This window comes from Rhinolophus sinicus, chromosome 4 (assembly GCF_057876585.1).
Source record: "Rhinolophus sinicus isolate RSI-liver-muscle chromosome 4, RSI-T2T, whole genome shotgun sequence".
Lineage (NCBI taxonomy): Eukaryota > Metazoa > Chordata > Mammalia > Chiroptera > Rhinolophidae > Rhinolophus > Rhinolophus sinicus.
In genome coordinates this window covers 31292604-31316495 of record NC_142504.1, presented here as the reverse complement: position 1 = coordinate 31316495, position 23892 = coordinate 31292604, and the positions used below count along the sequence as shown (strand labels likewise).

The 23892-nt window shown below is 37.8% G+C and overlaps 1 protein-coding gene across 1 annotated transcript in view; it reads left to right on the top strand.

The window, feature by feature from the left end:
* Nucleotides 1-23094, top strand: part of ASB4 (ankyrin repeat and SOCS box containing 4) — a 56662-nt gene extending 33568 nt beyond the window's left edge. The window contains exons 3-5 of the mRNA XM_019729745.3: nucleotides 10388-10878; nucleotides 19391-19504; nucleotides 20977-23094. Of these exons, the coding sequence (XP_019585304.1) occupies nucleotides 10388-10878; nucleotides 19391-19504; nucleotides 20977-21165 (794 nt within the window). The 3' untranslated portion in view covers nucleotides 21166-23094. The remainder of the gene's footprint in view (nucleotides 1-10387; nucleotides 10879-19390; nucleotides 19505-20976) is intronic.
* The last annotated feature ends 798 nt before the right edge of the window (nucleotides 23095-23892 follow it).

Sequence of the window (23892 nt, the reverse complement as noted above, 5' to 3'; positions counted from 1 at the left end):
ATTTAAGACAAGGCTACGAAAGATACAAGAAAATATATTTGCCGTAGATTGTAGATTGAAAGGGTAAAATTGAAACTAGAACAAAGCAGCCAACTGAAAATATACCTTGGTGACAGTTAATAACAAACTTGACACTGCACAAAATTGCATCCTTGACAAAGAAGCAGACTTGAGAAACAATCCCAGAACACTCAGAAAATGAAAAGCTCTGAATACGAAAGAAAATTTAATCTTTGAATAATAGATGTTTCTGAAGAATGCGTACTGTTAATAACAACCGAGACAATATATGTAAAACTCCTAGTGAGCACTTCAAAAATATCAGACATTATTAATATTTTCACAAAGAACACTGAACAAATGTGCTGTCTTTTACCTGCACAAAAGCCTATAGAAGCATGGTTTTGAACTAAGGCAGGTGAAGTTCAAGCTGATGAGGATGAAGACATCTCTGACAAAACAAGTAGCTAATGAGGATGCTAAATTTCTACCTGAAGTTAATAAACTGAACCAATTTCCTTCTCAAATTCTACTATTATAACCTAGGATAATAATCCATGTTTTCTTCCTCACACATATTAGGGGCCACTATAACCAAGGAGTAAATACTCTTCACCCTGTCTTAGTGCTTTTTCTAAGAAATGTGGAATTTTAAAAGGTGGTGTTAGAAAGCCAGGAGTAATTGACCATATTTTCACACACGCATTTGAGAAATGAGGTTTAACAACTGTGGGAGATTTCTCATCAATGACCATAACTCGACAATTTGTGGACGATGTACATTTTAAGCAAAAAGAGCTTTTGTAGTTTTCAATACACAAAGAAATGTTTCTTTTTTGAATAGGACCAATATTTTAAAACAGAATAAAAGAAAAAAATTTTTTTTGTCTAAAAAACACATTCATGTGGATATGAAATGGGTAGGTTTGGCTTCTGGCAAAATAAATGAAAAAATATATAAGCCTAGATATAGCTTTAATAAAATATCAAATTTCAACAATAAAAATAGTAAAAGTATACAAACAAGTGAATAAATAAAAAGTAGATTACGTGTAATGGAACAAAAAACGTGGTAGGTTTCTTTTCTTCATAATGTTTAGTATTAGAAAAGAGTAGAACAAACTTATGAAATACTGTGGAGCAAATTATCCAAGAATTCTACACTTTTTAAATATTATTTTCAATGCCGGATGACAATACAAAAATAGTCTCAAGTATTTGTGGTCTTAGAAAATTTTCCAAAAGTTGCCCTGACTGAAAAAATTTATTGGACACGTGACTATTAACTAGATAATGCAAAATATACAAAACAATTTTATTCTTGTTGTCCAGTGTCTCTTTAAATTATTCAGAGGATCTAGTTTCTCCCCTACTGTTGGAGGAAAACTCAGGTGGGTCCATGTCTTCTCTGGTAACTCTTAGATAAGAAAAGATATATAGTCACTTCGAGTCTCACAGGTCAGTCTCAATCCAAAACATGGATATCCAGGGTGAATAATTCAAGCTTGACTTAAAATTGAGGACCCTGTCCTCTCTCCTGGCTCAAGTCCACTGCAGACCGGAAGTGTACAGCTGTGGAATGGTGCATAATTTCTTCCTGCGTTCAGCACTCCTGCTCTTTCTTGCCCACCATACTAATGATGGTTTCCAACCCTGTAGAGCTGGTGCATGGAAAAGAGGGAAGAGACCAGAAGAGCAGGAAAGTTCCTTTTTCTGGGATCTAGCTTAGCCACCTTCTGGAGTTGGCAGAGGTTTAAAACATGGAAACCCAATCAGCACATAGAAACAAAGGAAAAAAACACACTGTAGTTTAGTAAATACAAAATCCAATGCAGTAGACAAAATTGTTTTAGAAGGATCCCTTTTGTTATATTTGGAAATAAACACAACAAGATTAAGAATCCTAGATTACCTTAACAAATTTAGGGAAGTGGGGGGCAAATGGTAAGTAGGAGAAACAGTGGGGTGAGTTTCTGATTTTCTGTTAAGAGCTGTCCTACAGGGACACACACTGCCCACCTTTTCTACCTGCTGCCTACCTTGAGCGTGTGGGTCAGCTCACACTGCAGGACCCAGCTTGCTCTACCTGAGGTAGAACTCTTCAGGCAGCAGGTGAAGTTTGAAACATACCTACACATCTGATCTTTCTCCTTTCATAGAACTTGGCATTTATTTAAATTTAAGTTCTTTGCCTTCAATAAAGCTTTTTTTAATCATTTTTTTCATAATGATCTTATTTGTATCCTGAAAAATAAATAAGAAAAACACAAACAACCCAATGAAACATGGACAGAGGCGATGAATAGACAATTCATACAAGTGGAAATCCTATTGCCTGTAAACAGAAGATACTCTACTGGTAACCAGGGGGACGTAAACTAAATCAAAATATTCTTTCATACCATCTAATTGGTGAACATTTACTGTTTGACAGTATCACGCACTGGAAATGATGTTGAATCTTCAAACTATACTGATGGAAATACAGAGGATGCCAAAAAAATGTATACACATTTTAAGAAAGGAAAAAACTATTAAAATTATGTTGATAGTAACCACTTTGAGCACCTCTTGTCATTGCAGAAGTCAAACGTGACCTGTATTCATCTTTTGTTATCGGTATATAGTGAGTATTACAATTTTGTATTAAAATTGCATTTTAATACAATTTTGTATTAAAAAACTATATTAGTTTTTTCCTTTCTTAAAATGTGTATACATCTTTTTGGCACCCTCTGTATAAGTTGATATAACCACTGATGAATATAATTTATATAATTGAAAACTGTCACCCCAAAAAATATTAATTTAAAAAAAAAGAAAGAAAGCCATTTGTGTATTGCAGCACTTGACAGGAGATGGGGAACGGCATTGTGCTCAGCCAGTTATCCGACACCACAAAATTCACACCGTTTTTCACTTCTTTTCAATTCTACTTGTTTATTGCCTGGGTACGTTTATTTCTACTGTGGCTTTGGGTTCAGCAAGCTACAGTAATATCCTATAGTTGATTTAGGCTGCTTTGAATTTTTAGGAAGAAAATCATGATATAAATATATAATAAATCACCTAGTTACTTCATTTTTTGATAAAAGAAAATGTTCATGCTATTCTATTTCTCTCTTGCAAGAAACTCCTGCACAATTTGAAAGCTATTTGTTTTTATGAAAAAGCTAAAACAACTTAACTGTCTTTAGTAGAGGAATGGCTAAACTATAGCTTAATTACTCAATACAATTCTATTCAACAGTTAAAATGAAAAAGAAAATCAGCTCTCCATTCAATATCATAATGGTCACTGATTAGAACAGGTTGCAAAAGTGAGATACCACTTCCCGTGTTTTTAAGAACACAAAATAATAACATATATGTTGTTTATGGATAAACATATGAGTAATGAAAGAACAAAATTTTACAAGGGAATGATAAAAATCAACTTTAGATTAGTAATTGTCTCTGTGGAGAAAGAAATGGAGGGAAGAAAAGAAAAATGGGCTGGGCTTTGACTGTAAAATTTTATGTTGGAAAAAAACTAAAGTAAATATGGCAAAAACTAACATCTGTCAAATATGAGTATATACATGTCTGTTACAATATTTCCTGGAGTTTTCTGTGTTTTTAAATTATTTCTTAATTTTCAAAAAATCTTAGATTTGGTGCTAATGTAATAACAGATATTTACAGGTAGTAGCAACAGATTTCTAACCTGTCTCCATTTTACATATAAACACAAAATACTTTTGAATTGTAAATAAATATAGGCATTTCCAGGAATGCAACTATCATATAAATCAAGGCAAGATTGGACTTGGATTTACTCAGAACTTTACTAAGATTTTTCCTCATGCGGAGTAACATTCATTATGGCAATGATGTTTGTGGTATTTGAACTATAATGCAAAACACCTCTGTCAGTTCAAACATGTAGCTGTTAGGATTCTATAATACATACGGGATTCTACAAAGCAAATCATGATTTCATTATGTTATCTAGGATAGTCATTAACATGTTGAATTTTACAGGACCTCAATGTAATTTATTTATATTATATTAGCAATCATAACTATGCAGTGATAATTATTAGAAATTACTTTCATTTTGCCTATACATGTTAGGTAGACATCATATTTAGTTTTAAAAGATTATGTGTGAAGGTAGATGATATTATCTATGAATTTTACTGCAGAATAGGAAAGGCATGTCTGAAAGTGTTGAGTAGCCAGGGTCTGGCCGCATCCTCCATCTCCCCACTGATCTCACTGCTGACACTCAGGATCTTCAAGAAATCAAGTGCATTTGGACAGGGAGGATGGTCGGGGCTGGTTCAGGGATATGCAGTGTGGACTCCATGAATCTTGGAAGACAGGAAGGTGACAGTTTCTGCAGTGACAGAGACCTCTCCCTGCTCTCACTGTCATGTAGCTTTTGAGGTGACAGAACTTGAGGGAAATGTGGATGCCTCTGAGGACCAACTCGTAGCCTGTAGGGAGTAGAAAAGCCCAGGAGATGGAGCCACAGTGATGACTGAGTACCCAGGAGTAGCCAACTTAACAATGGGCATTTGGAGGCAGTTTCATTTTATTTGGAAAAAAATAAGGAAATGTGAGGTTTTATAATTAGGAGTCATGAAATTGATTCTATCTGTTTTGGGGAAAATGAAAGGATATTATCACACAGTATGGGAGAACAGAAAAAATTAATATTGACTGGCATTGTGTCCCTCGGTAATACTGGCTTCAGGATTATCTTTCCCGTTGGGCCAGGCCTGGCTGGCCAGGCAACATTTCTTATGGCAAGCTCCCATTTTTTTTCTGTTCAAAATCGTATCCTCTCTCTCATCTTCGTCTCATTCTCAGTGCACGCAAATCTCTGTCTCCTTTGCCCATAGATGAAATCTGGAAAGTCCTTGGTCTTTATCAAGCAGTGCAAATTAAAATTTTTTTCTGTCTCATTTGCCACCATTCCAGACTACTGTTGGAGACCATCTTGCATAAATTAAAAGGTTCATAAAAGGCTTTCTCTCATTAAAAAGTACTTTACCTCAGAATTAATTTACCCTATTCCTGTAGAATTAAAATAGTTGCAATATTTTTGGAAGTATAGTTTATAGAATATGAAGAAAACCTTTTAGAGAAAGAGATCATGTTTCTGCCTGGAAAGACTCGATACTGTAAGAACATCAATTCTTCCTAAATTGATGTCTGCAGCAAGATAAGTTCCAGATGAAACAAATGTTAAACATTTTTCAAATCTATAATAAAATTAAATTATAATTTATCTGGATAGTTATGCAACTTCTGAGAGGAGTAGGCCATTCAAATATTTTTTAAAAACTCATTTGTTTTGAATTTGATTATCTAAAATTAATATCATTGTATTTAAGAAAAGTCAAAATAAACTGGTTTAAAAATTTATAGCAATTATGATAGCACAGGCTTACATCTTAATTTAATGAAAGGCTCATATAAACGTAAACAAAGCAGAAAGTCTTCAATGTATAAAAGGACAAAAATTTGGACAACTAACCAAAGAAGAAATACCACTAGTTAATAGTTAAGAGAAAGTGTTCAAACTCTAATAATCAAATGAACTCAGATTTTTTTTCAAAGACCAGTTTTTCATTCCAAACTAGCAAAAAAAAAAATCTTTTTTAAATGTATAACAACACATTTAGTGAGTGAAATAGCACTCTTCCATATTAATGAGAGATATATAAATATACTTTTTGGTAATTATTCATAAAGATCCTTATAATCGCTTAGATGTTTCAGTGTAATTACTGTTTTGGGGGAATTTATGCCAAGGAAATAATCCTAAAATTTACATACAAACTTACTAATTGTAGCATTAGTTATAAGATCAATCTTTGTAACAAAATCTTCACGACCAACAGTAAGGTAAACTCACTCTATGGAATAATATGTAGTAATTATTTTTAAATGATATTTAAAATGATTATATAATCTGCGACAACATGGATGGATCTTGAGACTACTATGCTAAACAGAATAAGTCAGACAGAAAAAGTCAAGAACCATATGACTTCACTCATATGTGGGATATAAAACTGGAAGCAACACAGGAACAAGACAAACAACGAAACAAAAACACAGACACGGACAATAGTTTAGTGGTTATCAGAGGGTAAGGGGGGCTGGGGATGGTAGAAGAGGGAAAAGGAGATCAAATACATGGCGACGAAGGGAGAACTGACTCTGGGTGGTGAACACACAATGTGACATATAGATGATGTATTATAGAAACGTACACTTGAAACCTATATAATTCTACTAACCATTGTCACCCCAGTAAATTTAATTAAAAAAAAAAAGATTCTATAACAACATGGAAATGCTTATAATAGTAAATAAAAGGCAATGTTGGTTAATAAAAATATTAAAATATGGCTCACCCAAATGTTAATTGGGAAAGCAAACATTCAAACACAACGAGATGTCACTACACACCCAGCAGATTGGCTAAACTTAAATAGACTGAAAATACCAAATGTTGATGAGAATGAACCCTCACGCATGGCTTATGGGCGGGGAAACTGGTACACTTGTTTGACACCATCTAAGGAAGCTGAAGATACGTAAACCCAATTCCTTAGCCATTCCACCCGTAGATATAGAACCCAGAGAAACTCCTTCACATGAACACCAGCGTACAAGCATGTACAAGAATGTTCATGGCAGCAGTGTATGGAATGGTCGGAAACTGGAAATGCCCATCACCAGTAGGATGAAGAATTGTGGATTACTTGTGTGGTGAGGTACAACACAACAAAATGAACAAACGAGACTGAAATAATCCCACATAAGTTATTTTCACAAACATAATGTTGAGTGAAAGAAGCAAGTCATGAAAGAATGTGTTTCTTATTCCATTTATATAAAGTTCAAAAATAGATGAAACTAAACTATCTTATTTAAAGATATATACAAAGGTGGTAAATCTATGAAGAAATGCAAGGACATGATTATCACAATAGTCAGGATAATAGGCAGGACAGAGGGGATGTGAGGGAGAAGGATGCATAGGAAAATGAATGTCTTCTCTGGGTCTGGGAGTGTTTGATTTCTTGACTTAGAATATGATTACATGGGTGAGAGCTTTGCAATATTTTTCAAACTGCACGTATGTAGTTTTATATATCATGTAATGCATGCTATGTTATGGGTTGAATTGTATCCTCTCCCCGCCCCTGAAAAAGAAAATATGTTGAAGTTCTAATCCCCAATACCTCAGTATATGACCTTGTTTGGAAACAGGGTTGTTGCAGATGTAATTAGTTAAGATTACTGGGAACAGGATGGGCCCCTATTGCAATATGACTCATGTCTTATATAAAGACATATAATAAATAAGACAACCATGTGAAGACATAGAGACACAGAGAGAAAGAACGCCATGTGAAGATGGAGGCAGATCTTGGAGTGACACATCCATAAGCTAAGGAACACCAAGGATTGCCTGTCATCATCAGAAGATAAGTGAGAGGCATGAAACAGTCTCCCTTAAAGTCCTCAGAAGGAGCCAACCCAGCTGACACTTCCAGTCTGCACGACTGCAACTAAATATTTGTTGTTTTAAGCCACCTAGTTTGTGGTATTTTGTTACAACTGCTCTAGGAAACTAATACATTGTACTTCTGCATTAAAAATATTTTTTAAAAATTTGCCAAGTATTTATGTTATAGTCTTTAATTTCTTGAATACATCACAAAATCTAAAATAAAAAAGTAGTCAAATCATACTACTTTGTATATTCCCTGGAAATAGAAAGGCACTGACAGACACATTTAAAGTACTATAAAAATAGGGCTCTCCTATTCAGAAAGGGAAACTGTGCGGCATATCTATTGTATCAAGAGGTCAAGGGTCAATTGTCAATGTCCAAGTACATTAAAAAATAAAGAATGTGATTTGTTCCAAGTTGCCCTGTAAAGTTTTCATCCTGACCCTTTGATTCCCCTCTTTACTGGAAATTCTCCAGTGTTTGAAGTGACCCTGCATAGGGCTTCTGGGAAGACATTCTTATTCATTGCATTTCACTCCAGAGAAAAGAAAGGCTGACCTGAAAGGAGACCTGACCCAGAACTTCTCCAGGGCAGAATACTGATGAACACAGATGGCTCTATGAATGATGATCTTTGGTTATAATTCTGCGTTCTGTAAGTTAGGGAGGGTACTGACAGTTTCAGTTTACAGAGCAGTATGCTCTCGAAAACTTTACTGGGGGACGATTTTGTACAGGATACTGAGCATGTCTGTAACTATATTGCCTTTCTCAAATATGTTCCGTATGACCAGAGGATGCCATAAAAAAGGGGCATAGAGGAGCAATACATGGTGAACGATTTTTTAAATTAACAAAATGCAGCATGATTTCTATGTTAATTACTTTCAAGTTTTCAAATACCAAACGAAAGCAAAGTACAGAAAAGTTTTCTTCTAGGAAACTAATGAGGTAGAATAACATAGTGGTAAGAGATTTTGAAGGCAGGCTGTCTGTTTTCCAACCTTCCATCTATTGTTTCTTAGCTTGGTGTAGTTATTAGCCTCTCTAAGTATAAATTTCTTCATCTGTAAAATTAGGGTAAAAATTGTACTTCCTGCAAAGGATGGCAAGATTCAATGAGGCAATATATGTAAAGTATTTAGCTCAGAATTTTGCACATGGTAAGTACTTAATAGATATTTGTTGCTGGCATAATAATAATAATAATAATCTTTCCAGATTTATACTTGAAGTAGCTATATACTACATTTCTAGTAGAATTACAAAAGGGTAAGGGGGAGGGGGAGGAGGGTAGCAAATGAGGGTAAAAGAAAAAAATTCTAGTAGAATTAATAATAGAGTAGATTCCCCAGGGGTCATTTGGTTCATCCCATTAAATTACGCAGAGAAGGAAAATTTCAGCTTCTCTAGTTGATCATTCTAGTACTTAACATTCTCTACCAGAAAAATAAAATTCACTTCAGTTTCCAGGTCCATTAGATAAGTTGGTCGGATTAAATAATTTTTGAGGAGCTTTCCAAGCACTAAAATTTTCTATTTCTTTTCTTTTTCAGTTGGTTCCATTTTATTTCCTACAATTTCAGAAAGCATTCAGCACACAGCCAGAAAATTATCTCGGGAAAGTCTTGTATATTTTATTTATTTTTTTATTAAAATGTATTGGGGTGACAATGCATAGTAAAATTACATAGGTTTCAAGTGTACAATTCTATAACACATCATCTATATATCACATTGTGTGTTCACTACCCAGAGTCAGTTCTCCTTCCATCACCATGTATTTGACCCCTTTTACCCTCTTCTACCACCCCTTTCCCCCTTACCCTCTGGTAACCACTAAACTATTGTCTGTATCTATGAATTTTTGTTTCTTTATTTGTTTGTCTTCTTCCTGTGTTTCTTTCAGTTTTATATTCCACATATCAGTGAAGTCATATGGTTCTCAACTTTCTGTTTGATTTATTTCGCTTAGCATAATAATCTCAAGACATGGAAACAACCAAAGTGTCCTTTGATAGATGATTGGATGAAGAAGATGTGGTATATATACACAGTGGGGTACTACTCTGCCATAAGAAAAGATGAAATAGTGCCATTTGCTACAACATAAAATTTTCTATTTCTAATACCCATTGTCAACTGTAAATCAAGTATGTTACAATCTCTAAATCATTGTCTTTCAACGGGTATTTCTAGTAAACTAACTTCCACCCCTTTCAATGAAAAATATGACCTTTAGGCTAGTTTGATGGTCAAAGTGTTTGTGGTTTTTGTTTTTTCCCCAGTTGTATTCCAGGGTTGCCTTACGACTTGGATGGCTCTAATATCGTCAGTTTTCAGTCAGAGGGCTGGGCAACTTTCATACCACTAAAGTTTTCTTGGACCAAACTTTCAGGTTTTCCTGCTTTGAAAGAGAAGAAAAACATGATTTTGTGAAATATTCAAAGAAATTGATGATTTTTGAAGTCACTTGTATGAGCTTCCAAGGTTGTGATATAACCTTTCTTTTCAATGATATTTACTATTTTATTGATAAAAGTTATTAGTTATAGGAACCACTTTGTATTTCCCAGTTCACATGGGAGTAAGAATTAAAACTCAAGAAACAATTCTCCAGCCTTCCAGTACCCACCAAGCCCCGACCCCCTGTCCGGGTTGTATTTCCTAATTGTCCAGGAGATGGCACTGTTGTTTCAAAGGACTGGCTTTAGTGAGGCCCAGAAATGAAACTTGGAAAAAAAGGGGTAATGTATGGTAGTCAGAGGTTAAAAGAGAAGCAGCAAGAAAAGTCCCGTTTAATTAAACTTAGGTATAACGGCAACACAAGTTTAAACAATTAACTTCCTCAATCTCCCTTTCTAGGGGCGAATGTGAATATGAAGACCAACAACCAGGATGAGGAGACGCCCTTGCACACAGCTGCGCACTTCGGTCTGTCGGAGCTGGTGGCCTTCTACGTGGAGCACGGCGCCGTGGTGGACAGTGTGAACGCCCATATGGAGACCCCCCTGGCGATTGCAACCTACTGGGCCCTCCGCTTTAAAGAGCAAGAATACAGCCGGGAGCACCACCTCATCTGCCGCATGCTGCTCGACTACCACGCCGAGGTCAACGCCAGGGATGACGACTTTAAATCTCCGCTCCACAAGGCAGCCTGGAACTGCGACCACGTGCTCATGCACATGATGCTGGAAGCCGGCGCTGAAGCCAATCTCATGGATATCAACGGCTGTGCTGCCATCCAGTACGTGCTGAAGGTCACTTCCGTGCGACCTGCGGCGCAGCCTGAGATCTGCTACCAGCTGCTGTTGAACCATGGGGCTGCTCGAATATACCCTCCACAATTCCATAAGGTGAGGCTGTGTCCCGGGGCGCCACGTGGAGAACTGGGTAGTCAGCATGGGTGATGGGGACTTAAAGGGTGGCTTGGTCTGAAATCTCCAAGTCACTTAAGCTTCTTTGAGGAATGAACCTTTGGGCTAAGAGCCTCTGATCATCTACGTGACCTTCCATTTACACGTATAACCCTCGCTATCTCCTTCTAGTCCACGTTTGTTTGGAATCTGGGCTGAGAGAGGGAATGAGAACAAGAGTGGCAGGTAATTGTCCATGTCTTGTGTGAACACCAATGAACTGGTAGTGGCTTCCTGAGGGACTCAGAAAGATCAGAAGGCCACTTTTAGTCTGTAGGAGAGGTGACTGGTGTCAGACAGGCACACACTCGCCATCTCTTGAGCAGAATGTCTGATAATAAAGATGACTGAGCTTGCTTTGGAATTAGATGACATGAAAGGGCCACCCAATTTTCCAGTTTAGTGACAGCTAACATTTATTAAGTACTAAAAATTATATTTATTATATATAATGATTCTACTAATTAAGCATGCTGTTATAAGCATTTTACACTTCTTAATTTAATTCTCTTAATCCTTGTAACAATCCTATGAGGTAAATGATATTATTATACCTATTTTACAGAGGAGGAAACTGAGGCAGAGTAGTTAAGTAACTTGCCTGATCTCACACAGTGGCAGCGCCAGTGTTCAACCTTAGATCATTTGGTACTAGTTTCTATTCATATAATATCACACTGCACAGCCTTTATTTCTAACATTTATTGATAATTTTTAAGGGGCTAGCAGAGACCACATGCTAACAATACTCATATGACTAAGACACAGTACCTACCCTCACATATGTTTGAATCTAGTGAGAGAGATAAACACATAAACGGATAATTTTAATATGCCATGGTAACTGATAGTTAGAAGGATAAAGGGTGCTGTAAGCACATGGAAGAGAGAAAGTTTTGCATTAGGTTGATGATGGTAATTAATTTGAAAATCGAAATGCATGTCACCTTAAAATATATCAAATGACACCATACCTAGGGTCCCACTCACTCCAAAAAGAATTAATTAACATGAAGCAGAGGAGTCTCAGGTATTAACTAGCTAACTATAATAGGGACACAGAAAGCAAATTGACAGAAGTTTCACTAAATTTACAGCTAAATTCTACCTCCTACTTTGGTAAAAGATCAGGAACTAGTCTAAAGTCCTGCAGTGTGAGGCTTAGTTGGAAGAAAAGTGTCACTAAAGAATTTAAGGGGAGTGAACTCAATCAGGGCAAATTCCAGATGGACAACCCAGAGAACGTTTAGATAGAGATATGACGAGGTCATTGAATCCTGTGAACCCAGCAAGGGATCTTCTCTTGGTTGTCAGTGTTTTAGTGGAAGATTAAGTCGTTTTCCCCTTTAGAATTATATGTAGTAGTCATAATGTCCTGGAAATATATAAAATTTTAATAGAGAATCCTACATGATTATGATAAGGACTAGAACAATAAATTATAATGTTACAATAATGTCCTTTGTTGAGCTCTAAATAGGCTTTATACAGAGTCTTTCCTTTTATTTTTATAATGAAGTATAAAGATAGGCATTCATTGACATTATGTTCATTTAAAGGATAATAGCATTAAGATATTTATTCCTAAAGTCACAGAGAGTAAGTGGGCAAGTTCATTCATTTGTTTATTTAACAAATATTTACTAAGTACCTACTATGTGCCAGGCACTGTTCTGGATGCGAGAGATAGAGCAATGAACACCAACAATAACAAAAACAGCCTTCATGGAAAACACTCTGTAGGGGAGACAGGACAAAAATAAAATAACAAACAAATAAATATACTCTGATCTGTTAGGTGCTCTGGAGAAAAGTAAAGTGAGGTAAAGAAAATGAGAGAATACCTTTTTTTGTTGTTTTTTGGTGTTTGTGTACTATTTTACAAAGGTTGATTAAAGAAAATAAGAATGTGAAGGAACAAGTCATGTGAATACTTGAATGGGAGGGAGAGTATTCTTGTCTTAATAAAAAGCGAGTGCAAGTCCCTCCTGAGTTAGGAGGGAGCTAAGCATGTCTGAAGAAGAGCAGGGAGTCAGAGTGGCTGGAGTGGAGGAAGGAGGAAGAGAATTCAGAGAGGTGTATGTCAAGATGGTTTGCGGACCATATCTAACCTTGTAGGCCATGGTTATGTCCTTGTTTTTTTTCACTCTGAATGAGAAAAGACATCACTGAAGGATTTTGAGTTTGGAAATATAAGTCTGAGTTGTATTCTAAAAGGATCCTTTTGATAGCCTTTTGGAGACCAATGCTAGGGGTGGCAAAGATATTGCAATAACCTGGACACAAAATGAGGGTGGCTTAGAACCACAGTGGAAATGGTGAGGTGGTAAGAAGTGGTCAGATCTGGGCCATGTTCCAAAGAGGAAGTCCATGAGTTTCGCTGACTGATTGTGGGCTGTAAGAAGAGAAGAGTCAAGGATAACTTCAAAGATTTTTACCCAAGGAATAGAAAGAATCAAGAGGCTGTTTCTTGAGATAAGAACAAGGCAGGTGGAACTGATTTGGAAGAGAAGATCGGGGATTTTGCTATGCTTAAGATGCCTCCACCCCTGGATGGGTGGAGATGTCAAGTAGGCATTTTGATACATGAATCTGGTGTTCAGGGAAAGGTCCTGGCTAGAGATACACATTTGGGAGTCTTCATCGTGGTACATAAAGCCAGATGCATTAAACCAATGATGACTATACTATTGTTATTATTACGTATCTGCTAAATCGGTGCTCCTGGGTTTGATTTACCCACAGGGACCTTTCCGCCCAGGAGAGATAATTTGTGAGACTGTCTAGAGACTAAGTGTTGAGTTTTATTCTGAAACTCACTGTTGGTTGACTGTGGATGGAACAGATCTCTACAAAATAAAAGACTCTTTCCTCATTCCTCTTTCGGAGTCAGATTAGAGAGAATGAGGCTTTAAACAGAGTTTCTGTTCTCCAGTAAGAAGTCTTGCAAATATGAAGAAAGTGCCCAGGTCCTTCACACAAAAGCAGTTGTCTGAGAGGTAACAGCGAGGAGGGTTAGGAGCTGCGGCTTAGTAACCAGGGGTGTGGGTTCTGGCTCAGCCATTGACTTCCTGTTTGATTTTTGAACAAGTTCCTCAATCTCTCAGATCCCAATTTCCTCATCTGAGAAATGAAGGTAAACATATCAGCTTTTCCGGATTGTCTAAGGAGTATGTGAGTAAAGCACGTCAATCACTGAGACCAATTGTGCTGTTCAACAAAAGTGATTCCTTTCTTCCTCCTATGCAAATGTACCCTTTGTCCATTAGAAGAGTGTTTCCTACTAGTTTTATTTTGGTGGCTCTCCTAGCCTGTAACATAGGCATACAATTATGTGTTCCAAGGAACACTTTTATCTACTGTTAGAATGTCCTTGTTCAGTTCTGTTTTGCCTTTCCGAGTTCCTCCAATTTGGCCGTATGCTAAAGAGATTTAGGCTAGAGTTGACCACTGGTGGATGGCTGGTATTATAAACATTTTGTTGCTACCCAACAAACAGCATAAGAGAACTGGACCTCTTCCAAAGGAAAACTAAAGAAAAACTATTCAATTTACTATGCTGATGCTTCACAGTGATTTAGAACAATTACTCTACAGCCAGACTTCCCGAAGAGAAAGTCATTTTTACGACTGACTCATTTATCCAGAAGATAAAGTGATTTGTTCTCTTGTGGATGGGGAATTTGGTTTCCTTATTTATGAGAAACAAGGTCAGAGCTGAAGATGTTGTCTTCCAAATACAAAGCACATTTGTAGAAGGTGTATTTCACTGAAGGCCAATGTATAAATTGCATAAGGGGGAAAAAAGGATTATGGGGTCTGCGATTGCTTTCCATGGTACAAAAGGACATTTGATTTTTTTTTTCCTCTCAGCATAATTCAGAAGGAAGTGACACCCGAGGGAGCCAAGATTGGGTTTTCTTGTAGGGCAAGAGAGACAGTTTTCTAGGCAAGAGAAGGGTGTGTGAGGGTTTGGGGGAGGTGAGGATGATTTTTGCTATTGAACAAGGCTGTATATGAAGCCCAGGGTACAAGAAGTCTCTTTGATTATTAAGTACCTATTATTAAGTATCTATATAAAAGGGCAAAGGTAGCTTTAGAATTTCTCTGCTGAAGTGGCTTACAGGTGCCACTTGTATCGGAAGGGTGGCAAGGAGATTTATCTTGAATCTGTTTTTTAATCTATGCTTTTAGGGGTCAGATGATGAGGGAAAGTATCTAATGGTCTCTTATGCTGCCACCCCTATAGAAACAGCTTTTTTGTCCAATTCCTCTTCCATGAAGGGAGTATAGAGACCCCAAAGACATGCAGAAAGTGAAGTTCACTGGGCATCTTTTCTTTCTCAGACCAGCAAAAAGAAAGGAGTCTCTCCCTTCTGGGTCCATACCAATCCTTTCTCATGTGATGGTCAAGGTTCCTGGTACTCAGCACTAGTGATGATTTAGAGTTCGCTATCTCTTAAGGGTCTTTGTTGTTGTTACTGCCTTGTGAAATAATTCCCAAGGTTTAAAGAGATGTTTCCAGCTGCCTTAGGTCTAGAAGAAGCCTGACATGGCAGTGAAAATAGCTGGGTGGGTGTCAGGGTAAGAAGCCTTTCATGCTGTGAGACCTGTCTGTTGTCAGCAGAAAACTTAGTGATCAGTGTCAGCAAAACCTAATGACAGCGGTGGGTGCTTTGGACTTGGTGCATCTAAAGACTGCGGGTTAAGAACGACTTGATTTTTGTTTGTTTGTTTGCTTTTACCCTAATGAAAGGTAAGAAGTTATCTTCCTGTGCTATATGGGAGTGTGCCAGGTGCAAATCAAAGCACCAGATGTGTGAAGTTAGGCTCCTAAACTGGGAATGAATTACGTTCCTGTATCCATAACTTACTTTGAACTGTTTCCGAATACGGACTGGGGATAGAGTTGCCAGATAAAATTCAGGATGCTCAGTTACACCTGAATTTCAGGTAAATTATAAGTAATTTTTAGTATAAGTATGTTCCACACAATATTTGGGACATACTTATACTAAAAATTGTTTGTTGTCTATCTGAAATTCATATTTCACTTGCCAACCTCTTTTATTATTATGTGCTAAATCTGGAAACCCTAGTTGGGAAGTAGGTAATATGTTGTAAGAGGAGAGTAACTTTTAGCCACATCTCTTCTGCACTCCAGTGTTGGAAAGAAGGGGGAGGTAAGGAATACCTACAGACAAATGACCTATGTTGTCAGTTTCCCAGTAGACACTTAAACCATGTGCAGAACCTCATTACAAACTTTCTGACGTCTTTATGCTGTTTTGTTTTTATAATTCCAGTATAAGTATATTCTTGATTCAGGCCTTGGACTAATTTCAGCTACATCTCCACACTGGTAACTCTTAAATTTAAATCTTTATTTTGGCCTGTTCAACGAAGTACCAACATACTTCTTACCATGGCTCATCCTTCCAGAAAGGATGTATGTGGAGGTCTTTAGAGAAGGATGTGTGTGGAGGTCTGGATAGAAGCTGTTTTCATATTATTAACAACATCTTTGCATTCTAAAGGGAGTTCTTTCGAGTTTTCAATAAGACCCAACCTAAAATAATTATGGTAAAGAGTGTTTTTTGTTTTAAAATACGTGTGCAATGGGATTTGTGTCCTTAAACCTTTTATTTCACCAGTGATTATCTAAGCTTTAAAAGAAGACCATGAGAATATATTTGAAAGAGCACTAAATTCAGATGAAGAAAACCCAAGATCATGCTTCCTCTTACTGTGTGCCTCTCTGGGTTTCAATTTCCTCATCTCCAACTATGATACTATGATGGTAGTTTATAACTGGTGTTCAAAGCAATTAGTCAGCCTGAGGTTTTTGTCTGTCTCTTTTGCATAGAGCTACATATCTGCTATCCTCATCCCAGCTAAAGAGAAAAGAACAGCCCCATTTGCCTCAATTTTCCAAGACCAAAACTCTGGAAAATTACTTGCCCACTCTGAGAGCCATGTACCCAGGATAGAAATCATTTGAGTTACACTTTCTTCAGACTCAGAGATGCTGACTCTTCAGAGGTACTATTGCCATGGATCCCTGGCTCCAGCCCACCTTCTTACCCACTTATGGGTTGATGACATAGGATTTCTCTTTATTTGTTTAGCTACTGACAAAGCCATGGTTAGCAGTTCAATTTTGTGCACTGTGCCTAGAATACGTATGTGAAGGGATCCTCTCATTAAACAAGTATTTATGCTGTGCTAATTTGGACCCAGTCACTGGGCAGGATAATTCTGATGCCTTCACTGGTTTGCAACTTCAATATATACATTTAGTCTGCAGTGGCTTATGACTGTGCCTCTTAAATATGGGGACAACCAAAGGTAGCTGTATGCTGGCATTGGCTCACAATAGCTCAGAAGAGCCTATTGTTAACTTTTTTGAGCTTACTGATAAAGACAACCATTATGAAATATTAAATCGTATAAATGTACAATAAAGTATACTAAAAACAAAGGCAACAAATATTCCAAACACATTGCCTCCTAATGATTTTACTCGACATGTTTACGCTCATGATGTTATTTGCATCTATTATGTCTGTATGGTGGAGACACTATATGATGATGTTACTGTCCATTTCTTCCCAACCATGCACTCAGCGACTACAAACTGGTAACTTCAAATTCCTTGGACTGTAATCCTCTACCTTTTCTATTTATACCCACTTAGAGAGCCATTAAACCTCATAGCTTTAGCCAGCACATTCTTTGATAGTGCACAAATCTCCATCTCTATCTTGGCCTTCTGTTGGAGCATATATCATGCACATGTTTAGCTGACATTGGGACATTGCATGTGAACTATTCTCCTGCTCACTAGCTGCCCACCCCTAAATGAGTATGCCCTTTCAATTTCCTCATTTACATTAGTGGCTCCCCTATTTGTCCTTGACCTCAGGCTTTAAAGTTGCATTCTTTACTCCCCATATCTGATTAGTCAGTAAGCCCCACTTATTCTTTCTCGCAACTTCAGTTGCTCTTCATTCTCATGACCAACAGGGAAGCCGGCTTGAGAAGCCATTGGGTTGCACCCATTCAACTTCCTCACTGCTCTCTACCCTGATATCCTGCTTTTCACCTTTGTACTTTTGCTCATGGTGATCAGGGGACACCTGATGATCTTTAAATTTGTCCCTGATTCTTTACTGGCTCGCATTGCTCTCTGAAATATTTATATCTGTTCTCTTCAAGTACCTAGGCTGTAAACACAAAAAGTAGGTCATAAGCTTTTCAGAATTACTGTCATAGTGCTATACACAGTGCTCAAGAAACGCATCCTAATGGAACTAATTGATTGATTCTAATGCTTTTTTGTTCAGAATATGTAACAGCCTCCTATTGCCTGTTAAGTCAATCCCAAGCCCTTCCGACTGGCACGTCAGGTGTACTGTCAATTGGCTCCATCTGACTGGCTCTTGTCTTTATCTCCCTGACATGGGCCCTCTATTCAGCTTGATCTCCAAACAGGTGACTTCAGGGCCCATTGAGCACACACTTAAATGTGTGTCTCAGTTTTGCCATGAGACATTAGGTACTTACTAGGACATTGAAAAATGCGATGCTAGACCACCTAGGAAGGATTGGTAAAGGAGGTGGGGGAAAAACAATTTTGTGACCTTTTGCCCAATGACACTGGTTGAGGTTGAGAAGGACCTGGAAATTAGGAAGAACATTTCCTTGGAGAAAGTTAAACGCAGAGGCATGCCTTCCTTTTAATGGTAGGGTTGAGGGTGGGAGAGAAGGACTTTCTCTTCATTTCACGTCAAGTGAGAGAGGGTTTTAGAGAACGCTGAGGACAGCTTGATATATTCTCGGAAGTTTCAAGAGAAAATGGAACCGGTGTGTAACTCCTGACAAGCAAATTTAAAGAAGAAAGTGTATGGCTGGAGCTGCTTCACTGGTGGCAAAGGAAAGAAAGGCAACTAAATTGGGAGTCAACAGTGCTCTTGCTGATGATGGGACAGAGGTGAGGGGTGCAGGCTCCCCGTGGACCACTTGTGCATCACATGGGAGAGCCCGTTAGGTCACTTTGAAATGAAAACAGGCCACACCCAAAGGACTTCTGGAGATAGGGCCACGTTGGCAGAAAGAAGCTGGAGGTGTCCTGGTGGACACAGAAGCTGCTGGAGAGGTGTGAGGGCTGTAAGGGCAGGGCTTGCATTTCATCAGGTCCCCACCGTCTTCATTAGCACGTCTTTTTCACTGCTCCTGAATGGTGACGGAAATTACTCTGATTTTATTCATCCTCCCATTCCCCATGGGGGCTGGCAGTGTGTTTGAATCCTCAAAAGAGGTGAGACTTCTCAAAAGCATTTCAGGGCTCCAAGGAGCATAATAGGTCCATAAATCCTTAATGTCTCTGTGAGTGGAATGAATGAATCGTACATGTGCATTGAACAAATGAAACCCTGTGCTTCCTCTGCAGGTAATACAGGCTTGCCATTCTTGTCCCAAAGCAATTGAAGTTGTAGTTAATGCCTATGAACACATCAGGTGGAACGTAAAGTGGAAAAGGGCTATCCCGGATGATGACTTAGAGGTAAGAATCAGGTCTCTTCCTCTGGTTTTCACCAGATCGTATTTCCAGACTGCAGTGGAAGTACAGAAAATTCTAATTTAAAAAAATGATTTTGAGAATGCTTTTAAGACCTCCTCAAATGCAATGAGACAAAGTTATAAAATGCATGTGTGAGAGTGTGTAGATGCATCAAGTATATAGCACTTGGGAGTGTGTCTTGGGGGATTTCTCCATTTAAAGGTAAGTTGAACAATTGTATAAAGGTGGCAGCTATATTTTCTTACCATCAACTTAGATGAATTAAGCAACAGTAATATTTGAGATTGCTCATATTGCAATTTTACCAGAAGATTAAAGTGTTTGTGTAGATTATTTCATTCACTTTAAAATATCTTGAAGCCATTAGTAAGCAGGAAACTGGGTATAGTTGACCCTTGAACAACATGGGTTTGAACTGCATGCGTCTACTTATACGCAAATATTTTTCATCTTGCAAACAGATGAAATAAACTTTTGGATCAATAAATATAGTACCGTACTGTACTTTATTTATTGCATTTTGTCTTCCTGATGATTTTCTTAATAACATTTTCTTTTCTATATTCTGACTTTATTCTGAGTATGTATATACTATATATAACATACAAAATATGTGTTAATCAGCTGTTTATGTTATCAGTAAGACTTATGGTCAACAGTAGCCTGCGAGTATTCATAGTTAAGTTTTGGGGGAGTCAGAAGGTATACATGGATTTTTGACTCCACAGGTGGTGGACACTTCTGACCCCCATGTTGTTCAAGAGTCAATTGCATTAAAAACCCTGTGATGGGTCAGACAGAAAGCCATTGGCAAAGCTGAGTCCTCACTCTCTGCACATGGACTTGGCTGCCTTTGTAAACCAGTTCTTCCACCAAGCCTCCTGTTCTTGGTTTGAGCAGTCACAGGCTGTCTCCAATACGTGGGAAGGTGTCAGGTACAGAGTGCAAAGCTCATTGGGTTTGGAGGCCAATGTCTTAGATGCAATCTTATTCTGCTACTTATTAGCTACCTTACTTTTTAAAGGTTACTTAAGCTGCCTTAGTTTCATTAACTGATAATGCAATTGTCGTTATCAGTTAATGATAATTAACGGATCTAAATGTACTTGTATGTGTCACACCAGGCACATAAAGGGCTTAAAATAATATTTAGATTAATTTAAAATTGCTGCTTTGGTTTACACGTGTCCAGGCAGTTCACATGAGTGTATCATCTCAGTTCCTGGATTCTGATTATAGGTATAAAGTATTATATCCCCTCCTGTCTCTTCTCTCCTGTCACACCACCCTCTCAGTTCCCCATCTCAACTTCAAGTTCAATTTTGTCTTACTCTCAGAGATCCTAGAAAGCCGTCATTAAGTATAAAGTCAGGCCTAAATTCATCATTGTTGATTTCTACGGATGGAAACTGTGGGAATGTTCTGACTTTAACCCGTCTTCCCTTCCTTTGCAGAGATACTGGGATTTTTACCACTCTCTCTTCACTGTATGCAGTAACTCTCCAAGGACTCTCATGCATTTATCAAGATGCGCCATTCGAAGAACGTTACACAACAGATGTCACAGAGTAATTCCTTTGCTTTCCCTTCCATTGTCATTGAAAAAGTACTTGCTTTTAGAGCCAGAGGGAATCATTTATTAAGCCTGGTGAGACAGAAGTTCCCAATCCCAGATATTTCAGTGGACTCATTGGGTAGACACAGTTTGCATAAACAAAATGGTACTTGGCTTGATTATAACACTTCAGGGATTTCAAAACACTTTACAAACACTGTGCCATTAATCCTAGGGTTTCGTGGTGAGGGAAAATAAACAAGAAGTAAAGTTAAGGTATTCTCAAAGACAAGAATGTATCCAGAAGGTACTGATATAGCAATAGCAACAAATATGTATAGTGCTCTTACTAGGTGCCCGATATATTTTTGTAAAAATTTTCATATATTATCTCATTTGAAATGGGACCCAGAGTTTTTTACAACCAACCTCCCTTATCAGTGATAAGTTTACATTACCTCTCAGTTGGCAAAATAGCAGGCTTTGTGATCAGCCTCCTAATCCTGGTGTCTTCACCCCATTCCCACTTAGTAAAAATGACTTTTGCTAGTTTTGCAAACTCCTAGTCCCACGCTGAGCTCCTCGACTGACTCTTTTTCGTGAAGAAAGCTCATGAGCATAGTCGAAACAAGGAGATCGTTCAATCAGTTTAGAAATGAAAAGCAAAGACCTGTCGACTTAATAGTCAAAAATGGACATTTCAACACAGTCTCATTGAGCCAGAGACTGGAGATGCAATGGTGAGTCCACAGCAAGGACCCCTGCCTTCCCGGGTCTCACCATTTAGCAGAGGATCTGGACATACAAGCAGGGAACTGCCTTGTCAAATGTCAGGGGCAAGAGTACAGGTGCAGACTCATTCTTAGTGCTTGCCTTTCAAAGTCAGGTTTCCGACATGAAGTGTGGTTTTCCTTTAAGCGTGAAGATAAAGAGTGAAGGCATTGTGTGAAGTAGAGGGGTCTCCTGCTTCTGTGGGTGGAAATGTAGTAGCTTTAAGTTTCTCTGTGTATCTAGATATTGTTTTCATTTAGTATGATTTCCTGTTTAGTGCGAAGGGAAAGACTTAAGTTAATTCCATTGGTCTTTTTATGCAACAGACTGACTTACATTTCAGAACATTTTAGCAAGAAAGTAAGGAGCGTGTTGCTAGCAATAGCTGGCTCCAGAAAGCAAATAAAAAGGCCTTTTTGAAAATGGTAAAAGTTTGGAAAAGTTGGAAAGATACATGTGTTAGTCAGGCTTGTTCGTGGTTTCCAGAAAGAGAGAGGAATAGAATGATTAACCTCTGGACCTCCTGATTTATGAGGCCAACTTGCTTCACTTGTTTGTTCTTGCTGATCACATAGTATTGCTTTTTAGATGTCAGAGCAGAAGTAATTAAGCACAAACAGATCTATTTGCCAGCTGGGAAGCAGGTTTCTTTTATGTGTGTGGTTCTTTATCTTATTTGACTTTAGATGCTTGAATTTTGAGTAGAGAAGATGTCAAATATTCCACTTTGAAAGTGTTTCTACACTGGGATGCTCATGTTCCTGGTGCCACGTAGGAAAACTCATAGGTGGATACAATAATCTTTCCAAAGGATCAATTTTACTCAAGCATTTTGTATTAAAATGAGATCTGTATTATAGAATAGAGTGCTGAATTTGTATGAACTGTGTATATAAAATACAGTCCTTCAAAAAATAGTCCGCTTGCATCAAGTTGTTAGAACGTCCTGGAATGCTGAGTGGAAGTGCATACTGCCCTCCACCTTTGGGAATATTCTGGCAGAAAATTTTGTGATGCACTAATTTAGGCAGTAATATTGATGCTGAGAACAAAGAGACAAGCTGTTCCTTGCATCGGGAAGTATTGTTTCTCAGTCTGCTTGCTTCTGCTTTACCATTTTGTGTTAATCTAGGGTATAATACATGACTCCGTGTTTTGAATGGCTTATTCATGGACTTAAAGTTATTTTTCCTCATCTTTGAACTTTATTTAGAGGACTCAAATAAAGCTCTTCTGTTTCCTTTCACCTTCATGCGTTGTTTATGTATTGAGAAGACTTTTTCCTAACTGACTTTTCAGCAGTTAGATCGAAGAACACTAGATGTTTCATGGCTTTCTTCAACATTTAGAAAGAAAAAAGAATGAGGAGATGTGCCTGGAAATAAATAGTATTTCCAAAAGAAAGTAAAGGGTCAACACAAAATGCAGGCCACTGCGATAGGAACAAAGGTGTTTTAATAACAGTAAAGAGATTGTACTGAGTCATTCTCTTCTGCCTATCACCGTCTCATTCCTCCTGGTTTTTCATTTCCCGTCATTCTCACCATTCACACAATCTTGGGCAGTAGCAACAGAGGAAATGATATCCTCACGATGCCTTTGTTACTTTTTGTAAATAGTCATTTAATGGCCTGGAAAAAAAAAAAAAATCTCCTCTTTTCCGGAAGTTACATGTGAGGAAGTATCTTTGATATGAAACCACCTATCTGGTTTTCTCCCCTTCTCAGGTTCTAGACACACTTGTGTCCCATTTTTTAATCACCTAGTGTTACACTGCCACTTTGTCCTGCCTTCCTAAACCCAGTGGCTTCTAATAAAAACTACAGCAGTCAAAAGCTGACTGTAGGGATAAGGAAAGTAACAAACCATTTGCAGTGGGCTATCAATGTGGGGAAAAAGAACAGGTGAGCCTTATATTTTTGTTACTCATCTGATTGAGGAAACTTCATGAAGTTTTAAACTGGCACATGTTCAAAAATTTTTAAAAAAGAATCCAATTATTTATTCATATTCTTTGAAACACAGACACTGTAGTAGCTGTAAG